Source organism: Microtus ochrogaster, unplaced genomic scaffold (assembly GCF_000317375.1).
Source record: "Microtus ochrogaster isolate Prairie Vole_2 unplaced genomic scaffold, MicOch1.0 UNK23, whole genome shotgun sequence".
In the NCBI taxonomy this organism is placed as follows: Eukaryota; Metazoa; Chordata; class Mammalia; order Rodentia; family Cricetidae; genus Microtus; species Microtus ochrogaster.
The window spans coordinates 4731303-4742923 of record NW_004949121.1 but is presented as its reverse complement, the minus strand read 5'-3'; the positions used below and the strand labels follow the sequence as shown (position 1 = coordinate 4742923).

The 11621-nt window shown below is 44.7% G+C and overlaps 1 protein-coding gene across 1 annotated transcript in view; it reads left to right on the top strand.

The window, feature by feature from the left end:
* The first annotated feature begins 1427 nt into the window (after nucleotides 1-1427).
* The window catches only part of Psd3 (pleckstrin and Sec7 domain containing 3), a 457750-nt gene continuing 447556 nt past the window's right edge, over nucleotides 1428-11621 (top strand). Inside the window, exon 1 of the mRNA XM_026789576.1 lies at nucleotides 1428-1695. Coding sequence (XP_026645377.1) covers nucleotides 1450-1695 — 246 coding nt within the window. The 5' untranslated portion in view covers nucleotides 1428-1449. The remainder of the gene's footprint in view (nucleotides 1696-11621) is intronic.

The following is an 11621-nucleotide window of genomic DNA, read 5'->3' as shown; positions in this document are numbered from 1 at the left end:
TCTTTCCAAACTATTGAATTATTACAATATCAAAGGAAGTTCTTTTGTAGGATACTATGAACCCGGCATACTTTGCCTATCCTTAAACCTTGATAGAAAACAGACAAACTAACAAACAAAAGCCTCTGAAATGATAGGAAAATCCACATTAGAATCCCAACTGGCCATGCTGAGAACTTCCAAAGGCTCTAGTACACCAGCCAGAACCTATACTGCTTCCCCGCCATAGTGGGCACCAGGGGAGTCATCAGCAAGGAGCTTCCTTGTGGTCCAAGCCCAGGGTGGTGGGTCACAGACTCTAGTCACCTCACAGAAGGTCCTCCTCTCAGTCACTTCAGCAACGCATCAATTTTGGAAGCAGCAAATTCAAACTATACTACTGAGTGCATTGACCTGGATCATGAGACCATGAGAACCCCTAAGGCATCATTGTCTTCAAACAAGAGCTTCAGAAAAAGGTTTAGAGTGTTTGCAACTGTCTTACACATACAGACAAAGTCCATTTCAAAGTGCACAAGAGGTTTCATTGATAACCACATAGCGTCTCAGATCAGACTACAAATCACAGGTATAGTTAAGAGAATTTAGGATTAAACAGTGAATGAACAGTAAAAAGTGAGGGAAGTGATTCTCTTTGGACATAGGCAGGCCCCTGACCACAAACACACGTCTGTCGCTTGCAGGCTTTTCTCCACCACCAATCTGTTTGTTTTGTGACTCTGAGCAGAGTCCAGTTCTCCAGCAAACACAGTCCTTTGGCCCCCAACTCGTCGGAGACTCCCCCTGGGTGCTAAAGGTGTGTTATTTCCTTCCACAGGCTGCTGGTGAAACCATGGGGCTGAGTCATGTCTGCCTGCAGCTGCTGAGACACTGAGGTCGAAAGCCCTGGCGAGGACCAGCCCTGCTCCCTTGGAGGAAATGGCCGAGCAGCCTCAGCAACAGCAGATGAAAACTTCCTTCCTTTTCATCCAGCTGCAGGCCCCCCCTACCCGGGCTACCCTAACTCTCCCCGCCCCTTCACCAGCCACTGCAGCCTCAACAGCAGCCCCAGGGGGCCTGGAGGAGGGACACATTTTCCCAAGTCCCAGGACAGGCTTCTTGGCTTGCTGGGACCTCAGACGTGCACAGGATTTAGCTACTTCTCCTTTGAGCCTGCTGCCAGCGGAAAGCCCTGGAACCCAGAGACCAGCTGTTTTCAATTGCTATTCGCTGAAGGAAAAGAAGGAAGAAACAGAAAAACTCCAGAATCTGGATGTTAGGACGGGTGGCATTTGCGGATCCCCGCACAGTAGGCGGTGCCTGGCCCCTGCCTCTAGGAAACTTGGCCAACCACAACAATTGCCATGCAGGCTTGCTAGCCCAGCTCCTACAATGAATGATGGAAGCAGCCGTCCTTCTATGGGCTGGAAGCACTGGCCTGTCATTTCTGCCCATGAGGACTTGTGGGGTATGGACCCACAAGCCAGGAAGGTCACTGAACTCTCGGTTCCGCAAAGTAGCCGGTCCTCTGGTGCTCACAGGGGCAAATGGGCAATCCAGAGGAGAGAGACTGCTAGCCAAGGGGTACTTGAGAAGAACTGTGGAGAAGGAATAGGTACCACAGTCTTGGCAACAAGGGCCCACCTCTTCAGATACTGCCCGACTGTTCAGATCAGCCAGAGCTGCCCGGCCCCACCTGCTGCTGTGCCTCTCAAGGTAAGGAGCAGAATATACTGCGGTCCTCTAGACCGCAGCCAGTGCAAAGCAGAGGGAACGGAGACAGGCACATCCGGGATGTGTGAGTTTGGACCCAGGGTCACCCTCTCCTTAGCTCAGTCATCCCTCAGCAGCAGAGGCGCCCACCAGATGCAGTATTTCTTAGGGTCTTTCCCACACTCTGCTGCCTTCTCTCCACCGTAACATCCTGCCCTAAGGGAGACAGTGAGTATCGGATTCTCAAGATTTCTGTCAAGGAGAAGGTGGGCAAGGAAGACAATACGTTATAAGAGACAGCCAGAGAGGAGCACAGGACATCTACAGACATGGGATGGGGCAGTGGTCATCACCGTTCTGAGACACTGAGGCTTGTATCTCCAGTTTCAGAAAAGATAACTAAGGCGCACTTAAGCCAAAATGCTCTCCTTCCTTTCAAAAAAAAAAGAATAAAGTAAATCCTATTTTCAAGGGTCATGCTGAGGAAAACAGGGAGGAAACCTTCAGTGGGGAGTGGCATTTTTCGTAACTGAAGCACAGCCTTGGAACACTTGGTCTCCTTGAACACGTGACATTTAGAGGCCACATTTGCCTGCCATCTGCACTGGGCACCAAGTGGAGGAGCAGACCTGGATATGAGCCTCTGACTCTATCAAGAAGGGGGAGGTGGCCCCGTGTGATATCCAGGGTTCCTTTGGGTTTCTCTAAACTCTTCTTCTGGTCATAGCCATGCTGTGGTATATTAGCATCCTGTTTTCTGCATCTCTGGACCACTCTTCCTGATATGCCGGCTCCTGAATCCATCCTCTCCACCCAGTTAAGGGGCACCACTCTCAAGATGGGTGAACAAAATTTAAAATAGCCATTTTTCATTTTCCCTTTCCCAGTAGCTTGGATATGTAGTTATTCTGTACATTTGGGCAAGAAGGGTTGGGTAAAATTGAGTCTACATGTAAGGATTAGTAGAATGAGCTAGAAGAAAGGTGTGGTGTATGTAAAAGGCCAGCATGAAAGGAACTATGGAGAAGCTGCAGGAGAATTAGGTGAAATTCCCAGCAGCCTTCTGAGGGCTCAGTGGTGATCTGCTTCATCCAGATCCGTGCCTGTCTCCTGCGTACTTCTGCACACTACCCTGCCTCCTCTTTGCTCTTTTAAACAGAGGGCTGGCAGAGCCACAATCAAGGCTGAGTCCAAGTTCTCTCCAGGGTGAAACAGTGTGAGCATACTTCCTTACAGAATAGTTCACATTCCATCTAGTATTTGTATCTCCCTTCCCGCAGAGATGTAGGAGGCATGACATTTGTGCATCTGAGCCCAAGTATCCAGATGCAGGTCACGCAGTAGTTATGTATGGACTTTGATGCTAGTCACCTCTGAGCTTCTTCCTCTGGTCTTTGGAACATAGGCTCAAGCCTCAGACCCGTGGCTAGTTCTCTGGGAGAAGCGCTTTGGGAGCTGGCTCAAGAATGCGGATATCAGCAGTAGAAGTTTTATCTTGGCTTCCTAAGCAAATGGATCCCCCTCCCCCATATCTGTTCTGCTGAAATGAAAGGATACAGAATTCCCAGGGGGAAATGGATGTCCCAAGGTTAAGTCCTAACTGTAAACAAGTCACCAGAACTGAATCTCAGTTTCTTCATCTTGAAAACAACAGTATCCCTTGCTTTGCAGTTGCTGTACATGGACATCTGCGTTCCCAGGTACTAGTTGAAAGGAACCCTCAGTACCTCTGACTTCTTTTTTTAAAACCTTGTGGCCCTAAGGATTGAAGCAAAGCCCTTGCACATGCTGAACAAGCACTGTATCACTGAGTTATGGCCCTAGCAGTTATGGCCCTACATCTCCCTTGAGGGAAACAAGAGAATCAAGGCCAATGTGCTGTTAAGGAGGGTCAGAGAAGCCGCGGAGTCTGAGGTGCAACAGAGGGATTCCAGAATCTAGTCAGAGAATATGGCTACAGAAGCTGACCCTTAACCATGCTGCCCAGAGGTAATTCCCTCGGCCATGGGGAGACAGGAATTGTGGAAATCATTCCTTTGGATCTACAAATCTTTTAACAGCTTCACAAGGGTCAAGTCAAGTGATCCACCCTTGTGCTATGGTTGTTTTTTTTTTTTTTTTTTGCTTGTGTTTTGTTGTTTTGAGAAGAATCAACAAATATAGTTTTTCCTTCTGTCCATCTGGATAGCTTGAAGTATCCCTCCCCACCCCCAATAAAAACGATTCTGAAACTTACCCAGTATTTTCATGTTTGAGAACTTGCCTATATGAACATAAAAAGATGGACTCACAGTGGGATTTTACAATTGATGTAGTGAAGAAAAGTGCGATCGATTCTATTTAAAGTGAAATTCTGATTGTAGTGAAGTCTCATCACTCCTGTGTGCATGTTGTAGCATTGAGCTCCTTGTAGAAACTTTTCCAGGAAAAAAAATTGAATGTCAACAATAGACATTCTTTGTAACAGTACAAATGGCCAAATGTATTTTCTTGGTGTTTAAGCCCCAGGCTCCAGAGTGAAAGTCTTTGGCGGGCATCCTCTGTAAAGAGGCAGGGAGGAGGGAAGAATGGAAGGATGTAAGGGTCTAAGTAATGATGTAAGAAGGATGTGCGATCTAAGGCAGACATAAGGATGTGAGTAAGTAGGTAAGGAATAAGTGCAGTGAATCAAACCTCCTGGTTCTTCATTTGTAGGATGACTGAGCCTTAGTAAAAAGAACTTAGCTGTTGCAAGGCAGGCTGCTTGTTCTTACTGGCCGATGGCTAGCTTAGCCCTGAAATAACCACACAGAAACTGTATTAATTAAAACACTGCTTGGCCCATTAGCTCTAACTTCTTATTAGCTACTTTGACATCTCGGTTTAACCCATTTTTATTAATCTATATATTGCCACGTGGCAGTGGCTTACCGGGAAAGATTCAATATGTCTGTCTCTGGCGGCTCCATGGCAGCTCTCTCTTACTCTGCCTTTCTTTCTCCCAGCATTCAGTTCTGTCTTCCCCACCTACCTAAGTTCTGCCCTATCAACTAGGCCAAGGCAGCTTCTTTATTCTTTAACCAATGAAAGCAACGCAAGAACGAAAGAAACTTAGCTCTAGTTTTCTCCCATTTACTCTGTGACCTGGACAGTTCCCAAGTGCTATCTTCCCTTCTGTGAGTGTGTATGTGGCGTCATTCCCAAATCCCCAATGAGAGGAGATGTTTAAAAATGGTCTGCAGCTTGCTGGGACTCACAGCTAGGACAGGATACCTTAGGACTGACTGTCAAATCATCTACCCAGACTTTCATGATCTCTACAGCTGGGGAGACTCCCTTGGAAGGTAACCTGATGTGTCCTGGAGCCTTTGGCTGACGTTATACTAATACCCATGGTGGAGAGAGCAGATGAGAGACTGAGGACTGTGAGCTAACCAAGTCTTGTCACTCAGCACCACCAGCTTTTTGGGTCAAGAGTAGGCAGGGCTTCGGCTCATGGTGATGCCAGCAAAGGTCCTTCACCTTCCCATGGCTAGTCTGTCAGAGTAAATTAGAAAAATTCTAGAGTCTGGGCCAGAGCCTGGCTTCACCTTTGCCTCCTACTCCATGTTATGCTGCCCCTTTGTGGGAGCAAAAGGAACTGTCCACATTACCCCCATGTTTGGAAGTAAAGATACCCAAAGGAGGGTAACAACCAAAGAAGGAGTGGGGAAGCCAACAACTCAGTAATAGTTTCTGGAATTTACGGATATAAAAAAAAATAAGTCTTCATGTCTTACATACTGTATGTTTTAAATAGCAGTGACTATTTTATGTAAATATATTTAAAATTAGTAGTAAATTTATTTCAAATTTCTGTACCCAAAATTCCATTTAAAAACCCCACAAAATAATCAAATTTCACAAAACCTTGAACATCTGGGTTTTTCTGCATTGTTTTGTTTTTTAAAAATATTGTTTTGTTTGTTTTTATTCCCTTCCTCTCTCATGATAGGAACTCAATTCCAATCAGTTTTCTGAGTTTTCACCAGCTTCTAGGAATGTTTATGATTTAGGAAACAGTACGTGCATGTGCAGGACAGACATGGGCACAATAGTGGTTTAACCAGCACATTCCAATGATGGAAACCGAAGGCAGGGCATTTTCTGGTAGTCAGACCCTGTCCTACAGTAGAAAGCTTTAACTCTGTTTTGTATCATTATTCCTTGAAACAAAACCAGTATTCCAACTACAAATCTCTAAGGCACATTAGATTTTTGGTGGAAAGGTTTTTTTTTGTTTTGAGAAAAGATTGTCAGTGCTGGGATCCAGGAAATTAAAAAAGAAGAAAAAAATTCAAATTTAAAAGCGTTGGTTCTGCTAACAAACTGGCCCTGAGACCTCTCATGAGTCCTTAAGCAAATCTAGCTCTCTCCTGTGCTCTCTGAGGGCTTTCCAATTCTGTGATAACTGAATCTGTGAGTCTGGAAAGGAGCAAACTGTTTGATGAGATAGAAGACTAACACAGCTTCACTTTCTCTGTTATACCTCACATGTCTCGAAAAATGCGTTATCCTGTTGGTTAACTCCACTGTGTAAAGTTCCCTACATCAGGGGCATGCCTTTCTTGGGGAACATTGGCGTTCCAGTGTGGAACTAAGAGTTTAAAGTCCGTCAACAATTCCTGTCACAGAACATTAGGATCTGTGTTGGCAGCTGTCGGATTTTAGATAGATATTTCTTTTTCTGCCCAGATCCTGGCTTGAATGACATTCCCTTTGAAGACCGCCCCCAAGCCTTGGACTCTTAGTGCCCCAGGAAGCTGTCATTTCCCTTCTCTGGGAATGATTCCTTCCTTCCTCAAGCTCGTTCCACTTTTCTGGCCTGTCATGAGTTTAGAGACGCTTCTGCTCGTGAAATGGTATCCTAGATAACGCTGTCTCTGTCTCTATTTTAATCTACCTCGGTGATTAATGCCGAATGTTGAGACGGAATTTGAATAAAGAGAAGGCACGCACAATTGCTCATATAGAAATTTTAGCAGAGGCAGAGCTAAATGTGCATTGGAGCATCCTGTTTCGAAGATTCTGATGTGTAGAAGACAGTGTTGATTGGATTGTGAGGTTTATTTTTAGTCCATTTCATGCTACATTGGTTTTGACTACGATGTCTTGATTTATCACTAGAATAAATAACAGTTGAGATAGTAGAATGGGTTTCAACTCTCATCTCGTAATTTGCTTCCGTATCTCCATGACAACACACTCTCTTCCTCCCTTCCTTTGACATTCACACACAGTCCTGTGCTTGGCTGTACAGATGCTGCCGTCTGTCGGGTAATTCCACAAATCTCCATGCTTCAGTCCACCTACAGGAAGAATAAGGCAAAATACATGGACCACTTTATAGCTGTGTGTCCCTAAGGTGTGGAGAAAAGCAACCAGACTGGGAGCTGAGACCTGGGGGTTCTAGCTTTCTTTCTGAATTAAGGTAGCAAAGGGAAGGCAAATGTCTTCATTCTGGGTTTGAACCCCATGTTTGTTACGTGGAAGGATTAGGCTGTCTGTCCTGGTTTCTTCCCTGCCAAGTCCGCTGATCTAGGACCGCTCCTGTCAGTCCACTTGGGACTGTGTTTACGGAGTGGCCACTAGAACTGTGGTCTGGGTGGCACATCTCTGAAAACCCATATATCAAGAAGCCTCTCTGTGTGAGAAGCTTCCTTTGTTTGTATAATTAGATGTCTCTCCAGGCTACAGTAGGAACAAAAAGCAGATATGGGCAGCTAGTTCAATAAATGTCCCCAGTCTCTTTAAGAGTATTACAAAATGACAATATAATTTGTACAAATATATTGTCTGAGCCTCTCAGATTTCAAGGCCTCCAGGAAGATTAGTTTAAAAGCACGTCCTTGAATTAAGTAATATGTTGGCATCAGCTGTGGATGTTTCCACTTGTAGTCCCAACCATCCACAGGCTGAGGCTGGAAGGATGCCGCAATGTCAAGGCCAGCCTCGGCTACGTAACAATAGCATCAAGAAAAGAAAGGGGTTAGCTTCAAATCATTTCCTGTTATACTGTGGTGACATAAATGGATTTTTCCCCCTCAGTTGGGCAGTAATTATTGAATAAAAGAAAAGAAATAAAAGGAAGGACATATCTGCTCCTAGGTATGGTAGAGGGGGAAGCTTATTGTGGATAGCCTGAGGCAGGGAGAACTGGGAGAGTTCAGAGTGAACGTGATCCCGAGCAGGGCCACGAGAAGAAAGATGGGAAGGGAAATCTAGGAGAGTAAAGGGCAGATGAACAAGGGGCCAGGTAACCAAAATGCCTGGATTATATAGGGAAGGGAAGGACCGCTGGGAGAAGGGCAGCCCAACCCCCCGGGGTGGGGGTGGAGAAACTTAGGGTAGAGTGGTGTGCCAGCCAGACCCTGTAACAGTAGGTCTGCTTGAAATGTTAAATAGGTACCTCTGTTAGCCCTGGTTTGAGACCTAACAATTATGATATGGTAATTTTTTTCTCTTTTATAGGTGTGTGTGTGTGTGTGCGCGCGCGTGCGCGTGCGCATGCACGCACGCATACGTTTGAAAATAAAGACTACTTACTACAAGATTTGTTCATACATAGTACTTAGGTGAAAGAGTTGCGCAGCTGGCAGACTACCACCATGGGGTCTGCATATGGGCTCTTCAATTTTGTATCAGTTCACTGGGACACCTGACCCCCATTTCCAAAGCCAGAACAAAGTGAAGAAAAGATACATTCCTTGTGGTGACTTATACCAGCCCCTTAAACTGAACCATATCAGTGCAAGCCAAACACCAAGGAGCTAAAGGAGCATAGTTTGTGGTGTTGGCTGGCAGAGGGCGTGGCTTTAGGACAGCCACCCACCCTCATTTTAACGTCACTGGCAGCTGTGCTCCTTTTATCTGTTCTTTGTGCTGTGCATTTCCTGGAATTATATTCAATATTTTCGGAATTTAACTTTCAATTTTCAGGATGTATAGCTTGCATTAACCTTTCAGTCACCAGATCCAGCAGATTAGGAGATAAAGTCCCAAGGCATTCTATTTCAGGACTTAGCATTTTTTTTATCATTTAGAAATGCCATTTTAGCTGCAAGAGGCTTGGTTATTCTTCAGTGAGTCCTCAACTTAATTGTATGGTCCAGTGACCTTTGTGAAACCAGCCCATTTGTCTCGTGTCCTAGCAGAAGGGTCTTAGGAGAACTCAGTTACATATATTCAGTCTTTTGCCATGAAGATCCAGTTCCCCAAACAATGGCACAAATCACAAATAATAAATGGTAATAACAGTGAAAGATAAGTAGTAACAAAATCGTGAAGTGTAGGAAAAGTAATAAAAGTCAAAATCAAAAAAGGTCACAGTATGTGTAGGATGAAAACCACATGCCATAAAGGGCCATGGGGCTAACATGTTTGAAGCCAGACACTGAGCTTTCTCCTGGCTCGAGCTAAGAGAAACATGCTTAGCATCATAGGTCTCATTGTGAGAGAGAAAGGAGAAGAAAGGAGTGGAGGTCTTTTAACATGTTAATAAAAATTAATTCTACTAGAAATAAAAATGTGCTTGCCTTTGAAAGGACTGGTGAGATGGCTCAGCAATAAAGGGCACTTGCCTGTAAGCCTGACAACCTGCATGCGATTCCTAGGAAGCAAAAAGCCAACTCCTGCAAATGTCCACTGACCTCCATACATGTGCTGTGAGCACACACACAGACATGCCACATATGACACATACATACCACACATATATCACAAATATGCACCAAAAACACACACACCACATACCATACACACACATGCGCATACACACACACATTCACCACATATAACACACACATACCACCCACAAACCACACACACTCACCACATGTAATACACACATACCACATACACACACCACATATAACACACACATTCACCACAAATAACACACACATACCACATACACATCACACATACATACTACACACATACCACATAACCATATCAATGTAAAATGAATAATTAAATCAAATATATTTTGGATCACAATATTCTTTTTAAATCTTTTTTCCAATTTTACTAAAAGTAGATAATTTTCTCATATAAGATATCCTGATTACAGTTCCTCTTCCTTTGTTCCTCCCAGTTTCCCCTTCCTCTATACCTGCCCTCCCATCCAGATCCACTCCCTTTCTCTCTTTCATTAGAAAAGAACAGGTTTTGAGCCAGGCTGGTGGTCTAACCCTTTAGTCTCAGCAACTGGGAAGCGGAGACAGGTGAATCTCCATGAGGTCAGAGCCAGACTGGTCTACATGTGAGTTCCAGGACAGCCAGAGCTACATAGTAAGACCGTGTCTCAGGAAAGAAGAAGAAGGAAGAGCAGGAGCTTTTTAAGACATAACAACAAAACATAGCAAAATAAAATATAATCATCTAAAACAAAAATCGTCACGTCAAAGTTGGACAAGATAAATTAACAAAACAAAGAGCCCCAAGGAAAGGCACAAGAATCAGAGGCCCTCTTGTTCACACAGGAGCCATAAACATGCTGCACTGAAAGCTACCCATATGCCGAGGACTTGTACAGCCCTGAGCTTGCCGCTTCAGTCTCTGGGAGTTCCTATGAGCGTGGCTCAGCTGACCTAGAGGGCCTTGTTCTCCTGGGTCCTCCAGCCTTCTGGCTCTTATGAAGGTGCTTTAAGGTGTAGGGTTTAATGGAGATGACCCATTTAGAGCTGTGTGTTCCAAAGCCTGCCTCTCTCTCTCTCTCTCTCTCTCTCTCTCTCTCTCTCTCTCTCTCTCTCTCTCTCTTTCCCTCTCTCTCTCTCTGCCTTCAGAGATCATTCTGTCTTTTTGGTAGTTATTTTTCTCCATATTGGACATTTCTACTCTCTGTTATTAGTATGTCTGCCACTAATATACTTTTTGACACTCTATTGTAGCCCAGGAATCTAAAACAACAGATTGATTTAAATTGTAAAGTAAACCTACTAATTATCTAAAGAGACAGTGAAAAGACCGTGTGAGGAGCTGAATGACGTACTTCACCAGGGAGCTCAGGGATTTGTGATTTATGGTTTTTTTATTTTTACATGCTTGTGTATGTGTACGTGTCCATGTGTGTGCGTGCCTCTGAATGCCACAGCACAAGTGTGGAGGTCAAAGGGCAACCTCTGGTATCAGTTCTCCCCTTCCACCTTTTTTAAGACAGGGTTCTCTTGTTTGTTACATATGCCAAACCAGCTATCCCACAAGCTTCTGGGGACTCTCCCGTCTCTACCTTCTCTCTCGTAGCAGGAGTGCCAAGGTTACAGATGCTTGCTGCTGTATCCAGCTTTAGGTGGGTTCCAGGGATTTGAAATCATGTCCTCATGCATGGAAAGCCTTTTACCCACTGACACATCTCCCCAGGCAGCCTCTTGAACTTTCATATAAATTCTTTTGTAGGATTTTATCTGATTCAAGCTGACATTTTTGCTCTTTGGTACTATGAGTCTCTGTGAGTAAAATCACTAAACAAAATGCGACAGCGTGTGTCTGATTTCTAACCAGGTTTTGTGTCCTCTAGAAGTTCATATATTAAAGGCCTGGTCTCCCCAGCTTGGTGCTACTGGGAGATAGTGGAGCCCTTAAAACGTGGGGACAAGTGGGAGGTCTTCGGGTCATTAGAAAGGGTGGGTGGGACCTCAGTCCTTCATTTTCTTCTGTGAGCTACCTTATGCCTTAGTTAATTAAATATTTCTGTAAGTGCTCATGGAAGAGACCAGTTGGTGAAGCTGAAATCCTTACAAGTTGGATCCCTAGAACTGACATTTAAAAAGCCAGATCTGGAGTTATACAGAATCTCAGTGCCGAGGAAACAGAGACAGGTAGATCCCTAGGGCTAGCTAGCCTGCTAGTCTAGCCTACTGGACAAGGTAGATCCCTAGGGCTAGCTAGCCTGCTAGTCTAGCCTACTGGAC